This window comes from Rhincodon typus, chromosome 2 (assembly GCF_021869965.1).
Source record: "Rhincodon typus isolate 14 chromosome 2, sRhiTyp1.1, whole genome shotgun sequence".
NCBI classification, from domain to species: Eukaryota; Metazoa; Chordata; class Chondrichthyes; order Orectolobiformes; family Rhincodontidae; genus Rhincodon; species Rhincodon typus.
In genome coordinates, this window is record NC_063333.1 from 71,803,868 (window position 1) to 71,822,968 (window position 19,101).

The 19,101-nt window shown below is 38.3% G+C and overlaps 1 protein-coding gene across 2 annotated transcripts in view; it reads right to left on the reverse strand.

The window, feature by feature from the left end:
• Window positions 1-323: 323 nt before the first annotated feature.
• The window catches only part of pdk4 (pyruvate dehydrogenase kinase, isozyme 4), a 36,189-nt gene continuing 17,411 nt past the window's right edge, over window positions 324-19,101 (reverse strand). For both annotated transcript variants that reach the window (XM_048610544.1, XM_048610538.1), the window contains 5 exons: window positions 11,831-11,907; window positions 11,051-11,149; window positions 9,264-9,374; window positions 2,835-2,948; window positions 324-1,539 (listed from right to left, as the gene is read on the reverse strand). In XM_048610544.1, the coding sequence (XP_048466501.1) occupies window positions 1,396-1,539; window positions 2,835-2,948; window positions 9,264-9,374; window positions 11,051-11,149; window positions 11,831-11,907 (545 nt within the window). In that variant the 3' untranslated portion in view covers window positions 324-1,395. The remainder of the gene's footprint in view (window positions 1,540-2,834; window positions 2,949-9,263; window positions 9,375-11,050; window positions 11,150-11,830; window positions 11,908-19,101) is intronic.

Sequence of the window (19,101 nt, forward strand, 5' to 3'; positions counted from 1 at the left end):
AGTCTAAGTATTTGTAGAAAAAGAAATCCAGACAACCCAATTAGAGATCAAGGGTTGTATTTGGATTGCACGGCTCCTTTCTTCATAATAATTTAAATCAATGTGATCAATGTAAGTAGGTTAATGATGGAAATATTGTGTGATAAATACTAGTTGTTGCCCAACACAAAACTAACGGCAACAGTTTAAGAGGTTACAAAAGTTTAGATTCACTTATTTGAATATTCAAAATGTGATTTTTATTTCAGCACCCAAACAAGTGCTTTTCTTTTGAAGAGTATTCATATTGACTGAACCTCAATTATCACATTTCAACAATTATGCACAGCTATCAAAAATTTATTTCACATTTTAAAATACGCAGTCCATCTGCATTTCAATTTCACAGAACTTCTCTGTTCAGGAACATACAAGATATACTGGCAGATTGACACCGAGTTGTTCAGTTTTTCACAGATTGTTTACAAATACAGTTTATATAACTTTATAACTATCCACAAGGCACCACTGGTAACCAGTGATAAGCAGACCTATTCAAATACATACATGTATACGTTGCTTCATGTCCAAAGAGTAGGATGAAAGTAAAAGCCGAATTCAACTGCAGATAGAAAAAAAACACAAACACTGATAATTTCCCTAATTCTGCCTTTCACTTATGTTGCCCCAAAGCAGGTCCAAAGAAAAAGCAATAAAACCATCTCATTTCCGAGACTCCTTTCATGCCAGAAGTCACTACTTTGCCCTCATTCAATCACATTTTTCATGTCTCTTGCCCAAAACAGAGCCATGCTTGTAGAACCCCTAGCCAAGTGTGACACAGGGCTATATACAGGAAAGCACACTTGACACCATCAAAATGAAAGAACTTGCATTTATACCGAGCTTGTCACAACCTCAGAATGTCTGTAAGTGGTTTACAGAAAATGAACTGATTGTTTAAATGTAATCACTCCGCAGCCAATTTGCATATAGCAAACATCTGAAAGAAACAGAAATATTATCATCTGCAAAATCATTGATGAGTTCTAGTCCAGGCATTAGTTCAAGCCTGTAACTCCCACAATGGCAAGTTTCCGGTTTAGTCAGGCACACAAAAAAACACATCGCCAGAAAAATCACATGTCTACAAATGTTGATCTTATTTTTCTCTCCTTATACTCATTCTGTAAATACGGAATTCATTTCACAAATTACTGCTTCTTTTTGTCTAGGAAGCATTGGTCAATTCATGCACTTGAATGATGATAACTATATGAGGTACATTTGAATGTTTCATACAAGTCAGGACAGTCTATAGCATGCCACCAACATTCATTTCTATACCATGGTCACAGAAAGGTTACAGTGTGATTGTGAACATTGCTTGAACCTTCCTCTTCATAATATTTTTCTTCAAATGTGATGACTGAACTTGGACAAGTTCTTGGGTTCACTGCTGGGAATACACCAATCATCTGCTTCAGTCCTACTTTTGTAATGCTTCCAAGCGGATTTATTGAAGACAGGCAACCGCTCCACTGAATCAGTGGATAAAGCCTATTAAAATAATTGTAAAAGTAAAAAAAAATTAAAATCAAAAACAACAAAGTAACAATGCCATTATTGCTGAAAAGAAAGAGACATGTTGCCAATGTTTTCTGTTCGTTATTAATGCTTTTGTGGGATGTAGGTATTGCTGACAAGGCCAGCATTTGTTACCTGTCCCCGATAGCCCTTGAACCAAGTGGCTGTCAGGTCATTTCATTGCTGCGTGTCTGAAGTCACAAGTCAGTAAGACCATGTAACGTGATGGATTTCCTTCGCTAAAGTGGGAAAGGACAACTGTGAACTAAATGAGTTTTTATAAAAATTGATGATAGCTTCATGGTCAGTATTACTAAGACAAAATTCCAATTTCAGACTTATTAATTAAATTTAAATTCCACCAGCTGCTATGGTGGGATTTGCACCTCTCTCCAGGGCACTAGCCTAGATCTCTAGACTACTCATAACATTATCACCAAACCACCAACTATATTTTTGAAACATAGTGTGTATTAGTTAGAAATGGGCAGTTCATTTATACACAGCCAGGTCTCACAAACAGGAATAAGATAATGATTGGATTATTTTAGTAATGTCAGCTGCAGGGGATCAGGGAAGATTTCACATTAGTCTTTAAAAGAATTCATGGGGATCCTTACATCCACCATGATGAAATGACAGAGTCTTCATTTAAGCATCAATTGAAAGAAGGTACCCCCAACATGGAATCACTCTCTCAGTACTGCAATGAACTGTGTGCATTATGTTCTCTAATCTACAAGATGGGAGTTGAAGGCACAATTTTCTCATGCAAAAATCTATGTCTCTGTCCTAAGCCCTGGCTGACAACTGCAACATTGTTAATTAGTGTCAAATTTAAGGACAATTTTGTGCTGAAAGATCATGGGAAACCAATTGAAAATATTTGAATTTTCATTACAAAGGATCCTTGTAGTTTGAAGATCATTACTTCTTATGTTAAAATACCTGCAAAATTTTCATATCTTCCTGTATTTGCACACTTAATTCACTGCAGAAAGGTAAGTCTGGTAAGTATGCCATTAATAACGTAATCACTATTAATTACTGCCAATCAATCTCTCTTGCTCAGAAATAAACTATCAGTGGTTATGTTGGTTTTAGATGATTTACAAAGTATTATATTTTAAACATTCTGCCCTTCCATTTACTTTTCTCTCTTAAAGCCACTCGTTATTCTTTTTTCCTCTTGGAATTTCCTCTTGGAAATTTAAAGGAATGGATAAATCTTCTACATTTACATATTTTTCTTATATATTTTTTATTACCTTTAAATAAATAACAGCATCGGTACCATGTCCTTCCATTGAGTAGAGGTTAAGGTCTCCTTGAAAATACTTGGCATAGAGGCGTGAAATAGGAAGACCATATCCAAAGCCAGCCTGTTGATTAAGTAAAGCTATTAATTCTTTCAGTATCCAATAAAAAGACTTAAAGTACAGTATCTTTCTGCAAGCTAGTTTCAATACTCAAAGAAATTGCTTAATATAAATTTCTGTAACAATACAAAAATGCTTTCAAATTTATTACTAAATGCCAACACACTTAGATGCTAAGATTGCCTGATGAATAAAGACTTTTTAGACTCCGTTGTGGAAGAACACATTTATTGCCTGGTTTTCAATGCTACAAGTTCTCGGTCTCGGGGCGGAATTATTTGAGCTGTGTGGGCAATGAAAAGAAATGTAGGAAAAGAAGGAGAAAAAACCCAGAATCTTGATATTGAGAAAAATACTTTTCAATATCTCCCTTAAAGTTTAAATGGCGAGATCAGAATCTAGCTGATGAGCCACAACTACCTTATTTCAATGCATTTTTACATCTTGTTGCTAGCTGAACCTGCCTTATTTCCATATAGCTTTAAATTCTTCTCTCATTCCCCAAGAAGATAAACTGCTTAGTTCCCAACGTGAAAGTCAATGCAGTTACCTGCAAGCGGCAGCTTGCTGCTTGTTGCTTCAGGCATTCAACTAACAATATCTTCATTATAACACTATTGTATGCTTCAGGTCCTCCTCCACACTTTATCCCTGTACGTTGGCATCAGGAAACCACCACCCTCAGTCGCAGACCAATTCACCCACCAGGTGAATTGTTCAGGACTTCAGTTTGGAGTTCAGGGATACCCATGACTTGCACTCTCTGCCAGGCTGTTTTGCACACAGGGACACACACAAATCTCATCTCACATAGGATGCATCTTGCCGTTTTGTTTATCAGATCCTTAAGTTTATAAATAGAGGCATAGTGTATAAAAGCAAGGAAGTGGTGCTACACCTCTTCAAATCATTGGTCAGTCTACATTTGGAGTTTTGTGCTCAGTTCTGGGCACCATATTTAAGGAAGGTTGTTAAAGCCCTGGAGAGAATGCAAAGGAGATTTATTAGAATGATACTCGGAATGACTGTTTAAGATACAAGAAAAATTAGAGAAATTGGGCTAATTCTCCTTGGAGCACAGAAGGTTAACAGGTGACTCTACTAAGGTGCTCAAAATTATGAACAATCTTGACAGGATAAAGAAGGATATTTTGTTTTCATTAGTTGGTATGTCAGTAACTAGGGGTCGCAATGACAAGGTTGTCAGCACTACAGTTAAGAGCGAGATGAACAGAAACTTCTGTACTCGGAGAGTTGTTAGGATTTGGATATGCTGCCAGGGAGCGTGGTCAAGGCAGATTCCATAGAAGGCTTCAAAAGAGAGCTGGATATATGTTTGAAAGTGATTAATTTAGAGGGCTATAGAGATAGGAATGGAGAGTGGGACTAGTTCGGTGGCTCTTTCAGGAGCAGGTACGACACAAGCCGATTGGCCTCCTTCTGTACTGTAAAATTCGATGATTCTTCCAACTTTGGTTCAAATTAAGGCAGGTCCATTTCAGGAAACAGATTTCTGACATTTCAGCCCACGTATTTCACTTGTTTTTTTTACCTCAGTTACGGTCCATCCTTATATCTCTGACAAGTTGAAAATGTCCAACTAATCACTGTCATTGAAAAAGATGGAAAATGCTACTTGTCGTATAGATTATAAACTGGTGGCTAAACAAAAAGTATACTGAGAAGAAAGTTAGAGTACACATGTGCTACTAGTTATATTAAACTGTAGGGTCATGATTTCTTTCCCTTATTCAGTACAAAAGCAACATTGTTTAAACAGAAAATGCCTGAAAAGCCTGAATAATCGAGAGTTAATAGTTTTCAAAGTGTTAAGTACAAACAAATATTGAAAAGTTATCAGTAGCTTATTAGCACTTGATAGTAAAGTGGCAATTAATTTTTTTTAAAAATCCTGTTAGAAATAAAGAAAACTAATAGACATAAAAGAACACACCGACCAAAAATACAAAAGTGTCAGCGTGGCACTTCTGCTCCCCATAGCTGATCTCAACTTTTCTTGATTAATTTCTTCAACTAATTCCATCAAAAATGTCCTAGGTGTTCACAAAATCTGCTTACAGTAGAACAATCAATAATACTCAGAAGTGGAATGATTTTTGTCTGTACTAGTTTCCTGTGCATAAATTTAATCATATTGATTTTCATTTCTCCATCATCAGTTGTGCAGAAAACACAACTACAGCCTACAACTGACAACAGATAAAAAGATGCATTCTTAGATGCAGATGGAGTGCCTTCAGCCTGTTTTTTTTAGATTCACACTTAGAAGCCATTACAGTCAGAGAAATGTTATGGGGATTTAAAAACACATTAACAAGGAACAATCAGCATCTATACACCAGTTCTTCACACTGTGCTGCCAATGGCAGAAAGACTCTGCACCTTAAAGAATTCTTCTGGAATATAGCTACAAACTAAACAGCAACCAACAAAACCACGGGTAAATCAGCCTCAAAAGGTGTAGTGGCTTTTTATAGTCCACCACATTTCGGGAGTACTCTCATGACCTGTTAAAAAAACAGTAAATCGTTTTGCCAGCATATTAAAACTGCTTCTGGGTTCTGAAGAAACTGGATGTGAAACATTAACTCTGATTTCTCTCCACAGATGCTGCCAGATCTGCTGAGCTTTTCCAGCAATTTCTGTTTTTGTTTCTGATTTCCAGCATCCGCAGTTCTTTCAGATTTTTTTTTAACGTTGAAAAAACACTAGTACTCAGTGTAGTAGCATTGGGGTGCACTCAACTGGAGTACACTGCATTTGGTTCTTTTGGTGGAGCACAGTGACTGTTGGCGAACCTATTTAGCACAATTGTGTGAAGTTAGCTCATTTTTCAAGGGCACTTCAGGTCATACAAGAGCACTCTGGACCCAGCGACCAGTTCTTCAGTTTCTAAGGCATCTTCTCCATTTACCAATTCAGGAAATTAACATACAAAGGTTTCTTGAGTTGCCTTCACTGCCAACAAGTTATGTTGAAATGTGCTTTACAAGGAAACAATGTTGCAAAGTATCCTATAACTCTATACATACATTTCTGCACAAAAAAATATACAGAAATGCAAAACCTGAAGAATTTTCCCACCATTGAACATATAAACTGTAAAAAGAAAATACTTGTGGGGCTATCTAAAAAAAATGAGATTAATTGAATAGCTCTTTCAAAGAGCTGGCATATAAATGATGAGCCAAATGGTCTCCTTCTGAACTGCATAATTCACGATAACGCCATGGAGATACACATTTTATAATAATTTACTTGGTAGTATATATTTCCTTAAATAAAGTTTGTTTGCTTAGTTTTGCATCAAGTGACTTTTCTCCCCTTTATGCCAGTAGCCAAACTAAGTTCAAACTCATTTTAGCAATGACCTATGTATTTTCTTGAATGTAAATAATTCCGTTTCTTACAAAAATCTTGTTTTTCTGACTCACACTCCCTTAGATGGCCTGCCATCTAAGAGCAGTGGATTGTGGAATTTTTCTTAGATGCAATGTCACTCATGAGAAGCTCAGATTACATCTGACATCTACTCCATAATAACAGTTTTACTGTCATTAAACAGGTTTTGCGTTTAGAACTCCAGGGTTACATAGTTTACACCATACTTAGCTTCTATAATGGCCTCCAAAGCAAAGTCCAACATGAATCCCACAGACTTCACATGGCTTTGATCCTGGTTTTCTACCACTCAAAGCCTACGTACTTTACCTAAGTATGTCAATCTTGTTTTGTCATTCAGCATGAAAGTTGCAGACTTGGGAGTTTGGAAATAACTTGTTTTGCATGGCTGTCGGATGGTGAATAAATCCTAAATCAGAATATTTAAGGTTTCTTTTTCAAGGTAACGACCTGTGAACAGTGGGGTTCCACGGGCATTAGTACTGCGACCAGAACTATTTATAATATATATAGATGACTTGGAGGAAGGAAGTGAATTTACTGTAGCTAAATTTAGAGATGACACAAAAACAGGTGGCAAGGCAGGTTGGGCAAGGGATACAGTTCATAGAGAGAAATTGTTAGGTTAAGTGGGCAAAAAATTGGCAAATTGAATATAATGTGGAATTGTTCTTTTTGGAAGGGAGAACAAAAGAATAGAATATCATTTCAATACAGAAATCTGCGGAAAGCTGCAACAAAAATGAACTTGAGGCTACTTGTAAAAACCGAAAGAACTGCGGATGCTGTAAATCAGGAACAAAATCAAAGTTGCTGGAGAAGCTCAGCAAGTTGGGCACATCTGTGAAGGAGAAAACAGAGTTAATGTTTCGGGTCCGGTGACCCTTCCTCAGAACTGATGGCAGCTGGGAAAATGTCAGTTTATATACAGAAAATAGGGAGGTGGGTGGGATAGGGAGTAAACGATAGAATAGAGGCCAAAGAGAGAGAAAGACAGTTGGACAGACAAAGGAGTTGCTAATGATCAGGCTGGGAGGGTGAATAGTTGTTATTGGGGACTGTTAGTGATTAACAACAAGGGGTGTGTAATGGCAGGCTGTATGGTAACAAGGCCTGGTGTGTGGGTAGGGGGCTGGGACATGGGAGAGTTTAGGTCCTAAAATTATTGAACTCAATATTGAGTTCAGAGGGCTGCAGGGTCCCCAAGCGGAAAATGAAGTGTTGTTCCTCCAGCTTGCATTGGGTTTCACTGGAACACTGCAGCAAGCTAGAGACAGAGATGTTGGCCAGGGAGCAAGGTGGTGCATTGAAGTGGCAGGCAACAGGTAGTTCAGGGTCTTTTTTGTGAGCAGAACGTAGATGTTCTACGAAGCGGTCGCCAAGTCTACGCTTCGTTTCCCCAATGTAGAGGAGACCACATTGTGAGCAGCGAATGCAGTAGACTAGATTCTGGGAAGTGCAGGTGAAGTGTTGCTTCACTTGGAAGGTATTTTTGGGCCATTGGATACTGGGGAGGGAGGAGGTAAATGGGCAGGTGTTGCACCTTCGTCGGTTACAGGGGAAGGTGTTGTAGGGCTGTGGGAAGGTGTTGGGTGTGAAGGAAGTGTGGACCAGGGTGTCCTGGAGGGAATGGCTCCTGTGGAAGGCGGACAAGGGAGGGGAGGGGAAAAGGTGTCTGGTGGTGGCATCTTGCTGGAGGTGGCAGAAATGGTGTCTGATGATCGGTTGAGGGTACTTGTCCTTGAAACACAGAAAGCTAGCACACAGGTGCAGCACGTAATCAGGAAGACTAATGGAATGTTTGCCCTTACTTCAAGAGAGTTACAGTATAAGAATAGGGAAGACTTATTCTACTGTACAAACTGTTGGCAAGACCAGATCTGGAGTACTGTGAGCATTTTTGGTCCGCTTATTTAAGGAAAGATGTCACCTCATAGCAGGCAGTTCAGAGAGTTCACAAGGATGATTCTTGGTGTGGAGGGACTGTCTGATGAGCAAAGATTAAACAGGTCAGGACTTTACTCACTGGAGTTTAGAAGAACAAGAGGTGATCTCATTGAAACATAGAGAATTCTTAAGGAGTTTTACAGGATAAATGCTGAGAGGACATGTTACCCCATGGGAGAGTCTAAGACCATAGGACATAGTCTCAGAATGAAGCCAATTAAGTTTGAGATGAGGAGGAATTTCTTCTCTCAGAGGGTTGAGTCTTTGGAATTCCTTGCCACAGACAGCTGTTGGGGAAAAGCCTTATGTATATTTAAAGCTGAAACAGATAAGTTATTGATCAGTTGGGGAATCAAGGGTTATGGGGAATATGTAAGAAAATGGATATGAGGAATGTTGGATCAGCCATGATACTACTGAATGGCAGAGCAGGCTCAAGGGCCGAACGGTCTACTTCTGTTCCTATTTGTTGTGGTCTTAAGTGCTGATCTGGACAATTTGAAATATATGCAGATTAATAGAACAATTAATTAAGTTTTGAATATAATCCACAAGGCTCCGTGCCATACACCCCCAACAAAAGCAAAGTCTTAGAAAGAGCAAACCTGCCACTGTACAATAAAGAACAAAAGTCAGAGGTATAGTTACTCAATTTCTGTATGGAAAGGAGAAAACAGAATAGCTGGATTTCTTCTTGCCAAGTATTCTGCTGGAAAATGAGTGCAAATAGCATTGAATGATAACAGAACTGGGGCCTCTACAACTGAAGTCTGACATTCAATATCCAGGCATAAAATGGATAAGGTCAAGAAGACTGGTGACATCTATGTCGTCATAGGCTACAGTGAACATCAACTATTAAGGAAATAAGGAGAAAAATTTATGAAAGGGTGTGGAAGAAAATAAACGATGAAGATTTATATGCAATTACATATAAGGATTACTTACCAGAGGAGCTGTTTGGAGATTCTGTACTACTGGCTTGGGAGCTGTGGAATACATGTAACTGAACAGTCGATCAATTTTACGGAGAGGGACACCACTACCTCTGTCAGAAATCTAAAAGCAAAGGTAATTTTGACCATCATTACTGTTGGTTCAAGAAGAAAACCTGGAGCAAGAATACAAAAAAAGTAAGTATTCAAATCTATTCTTCATTAATTGGAAAAGAAGTCAAAATCATATTCTGCCAAATACATTCACAACATAAGAATGGGGATAAGGAAAGCCATTTGGCCTACTGATTTGTGCATTCACAGATCCAAAGGGTACCTCTCATAACATCCAATTGTTTCATAAATGATTCAAGAGTATTTTCTTGACCAGTTTATTTGTGTTTATTCCATTGTACCTGGGTTAAAGAAAAGATGATGGCATAACCTTACGTGCACCTTATTGAACATCTTTAAGCGATCCCAATATACTTCCACTACTGGTTTCCCTTTATTTATCATACTTGTTATCCCTTCAAAGAACCCTAATAAATTTGCCAGGCATGAAACCATTTTGATTCTGTCTGATTATATCATGTATTTCTCAATGCTTCACTATTAGATCCTTCACAACAGATTCTAACATTTTCCCAATGACAGATGTAAATTCGTAAGATCCTGAAGTGATTTAACAAGGTGTAGGCTAAGAAGATTTTTCCATTGTGGGGATGTCTAGAACTAGGAGGCATGGTTTAATCATTGGGGGCCTGTCATTCAAGACTGAAATAATGGAGAATTTATTTTCACTCCGACGGCTGTTAGTCTGTAGAATTATCTTCCCCACAGATCCAGTGCAAGTTTTGCCACTGAGTGCATCCAAGATTGACTTAGATAGATTTTTGATTGTCAAGGGAGTCACAGGTAATGGGACACAGATGGGAGAGTGAAGTTGAGACCACAATCAGATCAGGCATGATTTTATCAAGTGGTACAGCAGGCTCCAGAGGCCAAATTGTCTCCATCTCCTCCCAATTCTGTATATTCAAAGGCTTAAATCTATTTATTTAAAAATTGGCAAGATCTTTGTGAAAAACAGATGAAATTTGAAGAAAATGCAATGAACAATTGCTCTGTATTACCATATACTAGATTTGAAATGATTATAAAATTATATTCTCCTTAGTTTAAAACTATGTCTGCTCGCCTTGTTCTACTTGTGCCATTTAAAGTAAGGTGAAGATGATATTTTTTCTCTACTATTTTCAATATGTACCTCTGAACTGAGGAAGGGTCACCGGACCCGAAATATTAACTCTGTTTTTTACTTCACAGATGCTGCCAACCTGCTGAGCTTTTCCAGCAACTTTGTTTTTGCTCCTTGATTTACAGCATCCACAGTTCTTTCGGTTTTTAGAAAATTTCTGAATCTATGTTAGTAAAGTAAATTAGAAATACTGTTAAGTCCTGACTAAATCTTCAGACACTCCGTTCAATATATCCCCTTACCATTGGTTTAAGGAATTCAAGACTACAGTATCGGCAGGTACCATTGACTGTTGTAATGGCCATTTTTAATATGCTTCATACCCGCCTGTTTTCTATTTACATGTGTCTCTAATCTATTGAATTATTTCTCCATAATTAGTTTTGCTGTTTAACAAAGCTGTTCCATAGGCTCTTTCAGCATTCTGTGATTAATGCCATCCATCCGTGGGGATTTTTTTGAATCAATCTAGGACTATTATCTCTTTTAATAACAATAATCAGGTCCCTTTGATACTGTTTAAGCTGATTTAAACTTACTTTAATGGTGAGGTCTTCATTTCCTAAAGCGACCATTACTTTAATAGGAGGGAGAGTAGTACTGGATTTGTTATTCTCCACTGTAGCTCGCATTGCATTCTGAAATAGAACAGAAAACCACGGGCACAGCTTATAAAGATATTATGACATTTGTGGGGTAACTTTCTGATTGCACACCTACAGCAGCATATATTTTCTATTCAAATTTCTGATACAGATTATTGCTCATTGTTGTCATTGTTTTCATCGCTCCTAGTTCAAATAAAAAAAAATTGATTCTATCCACAATCTATGAAACTTAATTCTAGAAAACATACATTCAGCATGATTTTCTTCTTGTTAGATTAACTTGCCTCCAAGTGCTCATACGTTTCTAATTAGTGGCCATTTCTATTTGAGAACATTCTTTATGGTTGTTTTTGGTAACATTCTCACAGCTGATGTGAATGAATTCCAAACAAAATTAGAAAAACAAATAAATGTTCCAAAACTACCAGGAACACTATATTAAATGTAAAATGCACTTGAATTGCCCCAAAAGTGTAGCAACATGGATTTCAAATTACAGTACTGAAGGGCATTCCCCATTCCCACTCTGCACAGGCACTTTAGATTTCAGTTGTGACTACAGCCTTATATTTCAATGAATTTCATCCATCAAACTGGTGGCTAAACAACTGTAGTCACATAAACTGTGCTGTGCTAGACCTCCATGACTCCAGAAGCCATTGCCATGTTTCACACTTCATAAGTAGACTGCAACAGGTTATTGATTCTTACCTTAAAAAGTTCAAAAAGCATATGGTACAAATGGGAAGGAACATAGACAATTTGAAGAGGATGCCTTGGGGCTTTTCCTTTGGAAGAGAAAGGAAGAAAAATCATGCATGTAGATAATGGCAATTGCTCTGCTGTACTGATAAATTGTGAAGTTAAATATTTTCTTCTGCTCTACTTAAAAAAATTTCAATAATGTAAAGGTAAATATATAGTAATGTTAATTATGCTGAAAATTTGATCACAATCTGAATTATCTCCACTAAAAATCTCATTGTTCAAAATTCACACATAGCATTCGAAATAACAAATTGGCTTTGGTAGATCTCTTAATTATGGAGCTCGATTAGAGAAATATACATACGATTTTGCTTATGATTTACAGTGGAAGCAAAACAAAAATCTTTGATTTAAAAAATTCTTAAGCTTTAGTCATAATTTTGATTTTGTGTAGGCTACATATACATTTCTAAAGCATAAACAGATTTCAAATATATTTCTCTCATATATTTATATTAATCAAGCAATTGAGCATTCAACCTCAATCAAAATATGAGACCACACACAAGGCAGATGTTCCAATGAAATACTGAATATTTGTTGAGTGCATTAAACAAGTACTACAATCCTTGTTCAGATGGCTGCAAAAGATTGCATGAAACTTTATAAAACAAAACCTGAATTATTTTTGTAGTTTCAACAATGGACATATCTCAACCAACACAACTCCAACAGATTTAGCTGGCCTTCCTGTTTGCACATTACCTTCTATGTTTCCTTATATATTGTTGTGAAAGGGATTTAGACCCCGGAGCAACTTTGTAGTGATGCCACATATTATGGGTGTAAAATCCATGAATGGGTGGAGTTCGAACCCTCTGGGAAAAGCTCACGAAGAGACACACTTGAATATGTGACTCTCTGTGCAAATGGATTTGAATACTCAAAGAGCATCGATTAATTATTAACTCATGTAACTACTGGCCAGAGTCTGGTATGTGTTGACCATATATAATAGTAGTAATTAGTACGAGAGTATAATAAATACTGCTACTTTGAATATGAGCTTAACAACAGTTTTTGCCTTTACCTTCTCCAAAACCAATCTGTAAAGAACCAATCGTGCCTCCCACGTTTAAATCCAAATCGTTCATGTATAAAACCAACAGCAGGGGACCTATGCCAGACCCTGTGGAACACCACTTGAAACAGCTTTCCATTTGCAAGGGCAACCATTGAACATTATCTTTTGTTTCCTGTTACTAAGCCAACTTTGGATCCAATTCAACACATTATCCTGTATCCCATGGGCTTTTAGTTTTTGGACCAGTCTGCCATGCCTTATAAAATGCCTTACTAAAATCCATATAAACAACATCCACTACACTACCCTCATCGATCCTCCTTGCCACTTCCTCAAAGAATTCAATCAAATTTGTAAGGCATAACCTTCCTTTAACAAAGCCATGCTTACTACCTCTTACTCGTCCGTGTCTTTCTAAGTAACAGTTTATCCAATTTCACAGGATTGATTCCAACAATTTGCCCACACCAAAGTAAGACTAACTAGCCAAAATTGTTTGATATTTCCTTTGTACCCTTTTCAAACGATGGAACACATTTGCATTATTCCCATCCTCCGGCACCTCACCTGTATCTAGTGAATGTGTCTAAAATGTCACCCACTGAATTGAAGAAGTGTCATGTTGGACTTGAAAGTTTAACTCTGTTTCTCTCTTCACAGGTGCTGCCAGACCTGCTGGGTTTCTCCAGTAGTTTTCAGGTCTTTTTTTGAGAAACCCACCTCACGTGCCTAAAAAAATGCAGATAGATGCTCCCAATGTTGGAATTGGCCTCAAACTATTTCTTGATTAATGCTTCTATAAATCTCACCATGCCCTACAAGGCTCTGAACTGAGATTTTTTTTTTGCTTTCTACCTAATAACGTGCACTAAGCATTAAAACACAGAGGAAAAAAATGACGTTTATTGATTCACGCTAAGAAGAATCGCCACAAGTACTGCAGGCAAAAAAAAGCACCATCTTTCTTCTTTGCTGTTCTGAATTCCCCTATTCTTACCAAATTCCCAAGTTTTGTGCTATATTTACAATGCACTCTTTTTTACAATAACACTGTTAGCAGATACTATTAAGAAGTGTGATTATCTGAAGCTAAGCTGCATTGAAATAGTAAAGAGGTCCAATATTCTGAGTTCCTGAGAATGACTTAGCACAAGATGTAGGGAAGAGAAAAGCACTTATGCTTGTGTTTTTGGAGTTTAATGGAAACAAGGAAGAAGGTTTCAGAGGACCATTGTGGTATTAAATGAAAGACAGGAAAGACCGTGACCATGATGAATGCTGGAATTAAAGGGAAAAATAAAGTGACATCCAACAGATAATTTAAAGCACAAAGCTCTAAAGTGATTGAATAGACTGGAGAAAATAGAGGAAAATTATATCAAAATTGGTTGCAAAAAATGTGAGACAATAAAGGTCAATATTCTCTTCAGGAAAGTTAGCACTTTTCCATCAGAATGATAGACAGATTGTGAACAGCAGTTACAGAAGTTACAGGAGAAAGCACCAGGGTGGATGTTGAATGGGCAAGCAGATAGTCTTTTGATTAATTCTCCATTTACCTGTTGGGGACAATTTTACAAATACGTGCTACATAGGGAGCCTCCCCAACCAGTTGCTCAATTATCAGGAAATCACTGGACACCACACTATATCCTGATGATTAACTTTAATGTGTGCACAATTTTTCGATATGGTTGCAGGGGTAGTCACGGGTCACCATCAAAAGATACACTGATAAAAAAATCAGCCTTGTAATTTCATATTATAGAATATCAGGACCACCGCAGTGATACTGTTAGGCATAATGTACAATTGTGGGAAATATCATCCTGCAGACATAGGAGATTTTCATTTCTTCAGCAGACATGATTATAACTTCACAACTGCAATGAGTTATGTGTGGTAGCCTCAAAGGTTAAAAACTACGAAGAACTGTAAAATTTCATCTTGATGTGATCACCTTCTACACTCATATCAGAGGTTCATTTCAACTGTTCAAACTCTTGTTTCAAAGACAGCTTTAGACTGGAGGTTACTGCTTCTGCTTTCCTTCATAAATAATAAAAAACACATTATATATTTATAAAACTAAAAACGCAGGTTTTCTTAATCAGGGTTGAGGGAAAATGTATCCTTGCTTCTCGCTGCAATTCCACATTAATACCATAACTCAACATATAAAACTTGCAAATAGATGAAAGATGGATCAAAATGTTATTATTCAGGAGCAAACCACAAATGAGTTTAACTGTCTGTGCATAAGACCATTAGATGTAAAAGAAGAAGTAGACCATTGAGCCCATGGAGTTTGCTTCACTGCTCAATGAAATCAATAATGTTTTTTTTAATTCATTCACGGGATGTGGGCATCACTGGCTAGGTCAGCATTTATTTCTCATTCCTGATTGTTCAGAGAGCAGTTAAGGGTCAACCACAATTAAAATTCTATCTCAGCTCTGAATACTTAATAACCCAGCCTCCACAGCTATCTACAAAGAACTAAAAGGATTCATTACCCTCAGAGAAGAAACTCCTCTTCATCTCTGTTTTAAATCTAAGATTACACCCTCTGCTCCTAAACTCTCCCTCAAGGGGAAACAACTTATCCGCATCTACCCTACTGAGTCACCTAAGAATTCTGTATGTTTCAATAAGGTCATCTCTCATTCTTCTAAACTCCAATAGTTACAGGCCCAACTTATTCAACCTATCCTCATAAGACAGTCCATAAATGGGATCAGCCCGGTGAACTTCTCTGGACTGCCTCTAACGCCAATATTATCTTTCCTTATAAAAGGGCTCAAAAACTGTTCACACTATTTCAAATGTGGTCTGACAAGTGCCTTGTATTGTTTTAGCAAAAATACCCTATATTTTTACTTTATTCCCTTTGACATGAAGGCTAACATTTCATTTTCCTCTCCTTACCTGCACAATATTGAAATTAGCAATAGTGAGGCCAATGTTTGTCAAAGACATTATAGGTTGCTATAAGAAGTGGAGACCGTCACTTCATCAACTGTAAATGTAAATTTATTGATGCTCAGTGCTGAACGCAATGAAAAGTTGAATGATTGATCTGGAAATAGGAAGGAAGTCAGACTACAACAGGCACTCCCTTTCGATCTAATGTGTTGGTCACACAGCTGGCACAACACATTCACCAAATTGGTGTACGTGCTGAGGCTGCAGAATGAACAGCGTGTCTTTGTGGCTGTTGTGCTATTGCTCTGCTGGTGAGAGGCAATATTAGATTGTCACTGCTTGTCCATGTAATTAGCAGCCTTTTCAATATGGCCCGAGCATACATGATGCTGGTTTTTTGTCAAAAATCTTGTGAATGCTGAGTCATTCTGGGAATTGCGCATGGTAAGGTGTGCCGAGAATCAGACATAAGGGATGTCATAGTGAAGGGGTAATTTGCTAATGAGGTATGTTTGATTAGATACAGCAATAATTCTTGTGGGGTTTTGTTGTGAGAATCCCTCCTAAAAACTTGACACATAGTTAGCCAATAAAATGTAAGATTCAACCAAATGAAACTATTTTACCAATGGCCCAGCTCCAGTTGCAGAAGCAAGTGTTACAATACTATGGCTTTAAAGAGATAGTAAGAACTGCAGATGCTGGAGTCAGAGATAAAACAGTGTGGAGCTGGAGGAACACAGCAGGCCAGGCAGCATCGGAGGAGCAGGAATGTTGACGTTTCGGGTCAGGACCCTTCTTCAGAAATAGGGGTGGGGTAGGGGAAGGGAGCTCAGAAATAAATAGAGAGAGGAGGGGTGGGGCTGGGGCTATCACCATCCACCCTACCTTTCCCAGCCCCACCCCTCTCTCTATTTATTTCTGAGCTCCCCCACGTCCCCTGCCCAATTTCTGAAGAAGGGTCTCGACCAGAAACGTCAACTTCCCCGTTCCTCCGATGCCGCCTGGCCTGCTGTGCTCCTCCAGCTCCAGACTGTGTTATCTATGGCTTTTAAAGAGGTGCATTTTGTCCTGGTTGTTTTTTGAAGAGAGGTTTTGAGCTATAGGTATGAACTGTTTGGTCCAAGCCATTAAGGTAAACAGCTCGTGAGGACTTGTTTTTTTTTGAATGTGTTTATTTGAATGTTGGAACAACAGAAACAGGATGAATGGTTGGAGTCAGGCTCCCACAGAACCAGGGTTTTCACTTAGCTTTCAGCAATTGATGGGGATTTGAAGCTGGCTGTGAAAAGTGCTGCATCTCTCTCTCTGTGATACAGCTAAAAGCTTGGGTTCTCTTTCTGCTGCCAAAATTGCATGTGAGACAACCTGTTTTACAGACTATGCCTTTGCCAAGGGTGTGTTTATAGAATGTAACTATATTGGAACAGTTAGTGTTTAGAGGCTAAATAATCTATTATTCTGCTAGGTTTTCCAACAGAGTTAAAGTTCTACTGATTCTTCTTTCTTTTGTTTGTATTTTAATGGGGGGTAAGAATAAAGTATATTTTGCTTAAAGCCAAGGAGTGTGGCCAATCAAATTCCATCTGAAATACAGCCCCTTACACTTACCTTTAAATAAGATAAAAGTTCGGGTCTAGACTGTCTCATTGATATATTTGCAGGGGATTTGATCTGGTCCATAACAAAAGACAATGCAAAATTTATGCATATAAACTCACAGGAAGATTATCCTATCCAAAATCATCAGAGGAGGACACATGACTGTTTTGCCAGGTGCATCAAGCCTGTAAGGAGGAGTTTGTGGTGCTATCTACTCTAAAAGTGGCCTGGAATATTATTCTGGTACCATACATGACACTACAGATAGCCTGGGAAGGTCCTACAGAAACTGAATTTCAATTTAAAGAAGTTGTTGACCTATCTCTGTGAAGTAAGACTTACCAGATACTTTCTTTCTCCACCCAGTGTTAACATGGGGCCCAGACAGCTTAGTTGGCGAGACAGATAGCATATGAATTAGATTAGTGCCAGCATCATAGTGTCTGATCCCCGTTCCAGATGAGGTGGTCTTAAAGTCTACCAAGAGCAACATAGAGGTATAGAAGGGGCAGTTGCCAAAATTAGGTTAATGTGGGTTTCCAGAGGCCATGATACAAAGTGGAAAGAAAAGCCATTGCTTGAAATGATTATACTGTAATTGTACATTGCTGCTGATTTAGTAATCTAGTGATTCAGTGGACCTAGGTTCATGTCCAACCATGGCAGATGGTGAAATTTGAATTCTTCATAAATCTGAAAGTAAGAGTGTGATGACTGAAACCACTGTCAATTGTTGATTGCTTAAAGGAAGGACATCTGTCAAACTTGCCTGGTCTGGCCTAGTTGAGACTCCAGACTACGCCAATGTGGTTGACTCTTAAATAACTTGTGAAAATGGCCTGAAAAATCACTCATTGTATCTAACCACTGAAAAGTTTAAAAGAAAAACCTGAAACTGGATGGATCATCTGGCATCAAATTAGGTACCAGAAATTTCAAAGGTGAATTCAGCCCTGTCGACTCTGCAAAGTCCTCCTTACTAATACTTGGGGGCTACTGCCAAAATTGAGGGAGCCATCTCACAGACTTGACATTCATTGTGATACTCATGGAACCATACCTTACAGCTAACTGTCCCAGACAATGCTATCACTAACCCAGGGCATGTCCTGTGCTGATGGCAGCGCAGACTCATGGAGGTGTCAGCTCAGTGGAATACAGTCTGAAGGGAGTTACCCTGGGAGTCCTCTTGATTCTGCATCCTAAGCGTCTACTAACTTTACAGGCATTGACTTCCAAATTCCCAAACATCTTCTGAGTGAATAACACACTTCCTTACATCTCCCCTAAATCTCCTGCCCCTTCACTTGATCCCTTGACCAAGGGGAAAAGTTCCTTCTTGTCTGCCGTATCTGCATGTCATAATTTTATCTATCTGAATAATGCCCCCCCGCCTCAGTCTCCTCTGCTCCAAGGAAAACAACCCCAGCCCCTGCAACATTCTGGTAAATCTCTTCCGCACCCTCTTCAGTGAAATCAAACCCCTGCTATAATGTGGATTCCAGAACTGCAAACAACTCTAGCTGTGGTCTAACCAACTTTTATACAGTTTCAGCATACCTTCCCTCTATGCCTCAGCTAATAGAAGCAGGTATCCCAAATGTTGTATAAAAACCAAAAGAACTGCGGATGCTGTAAATCAAGAACAAAAACAAAGTTGCTG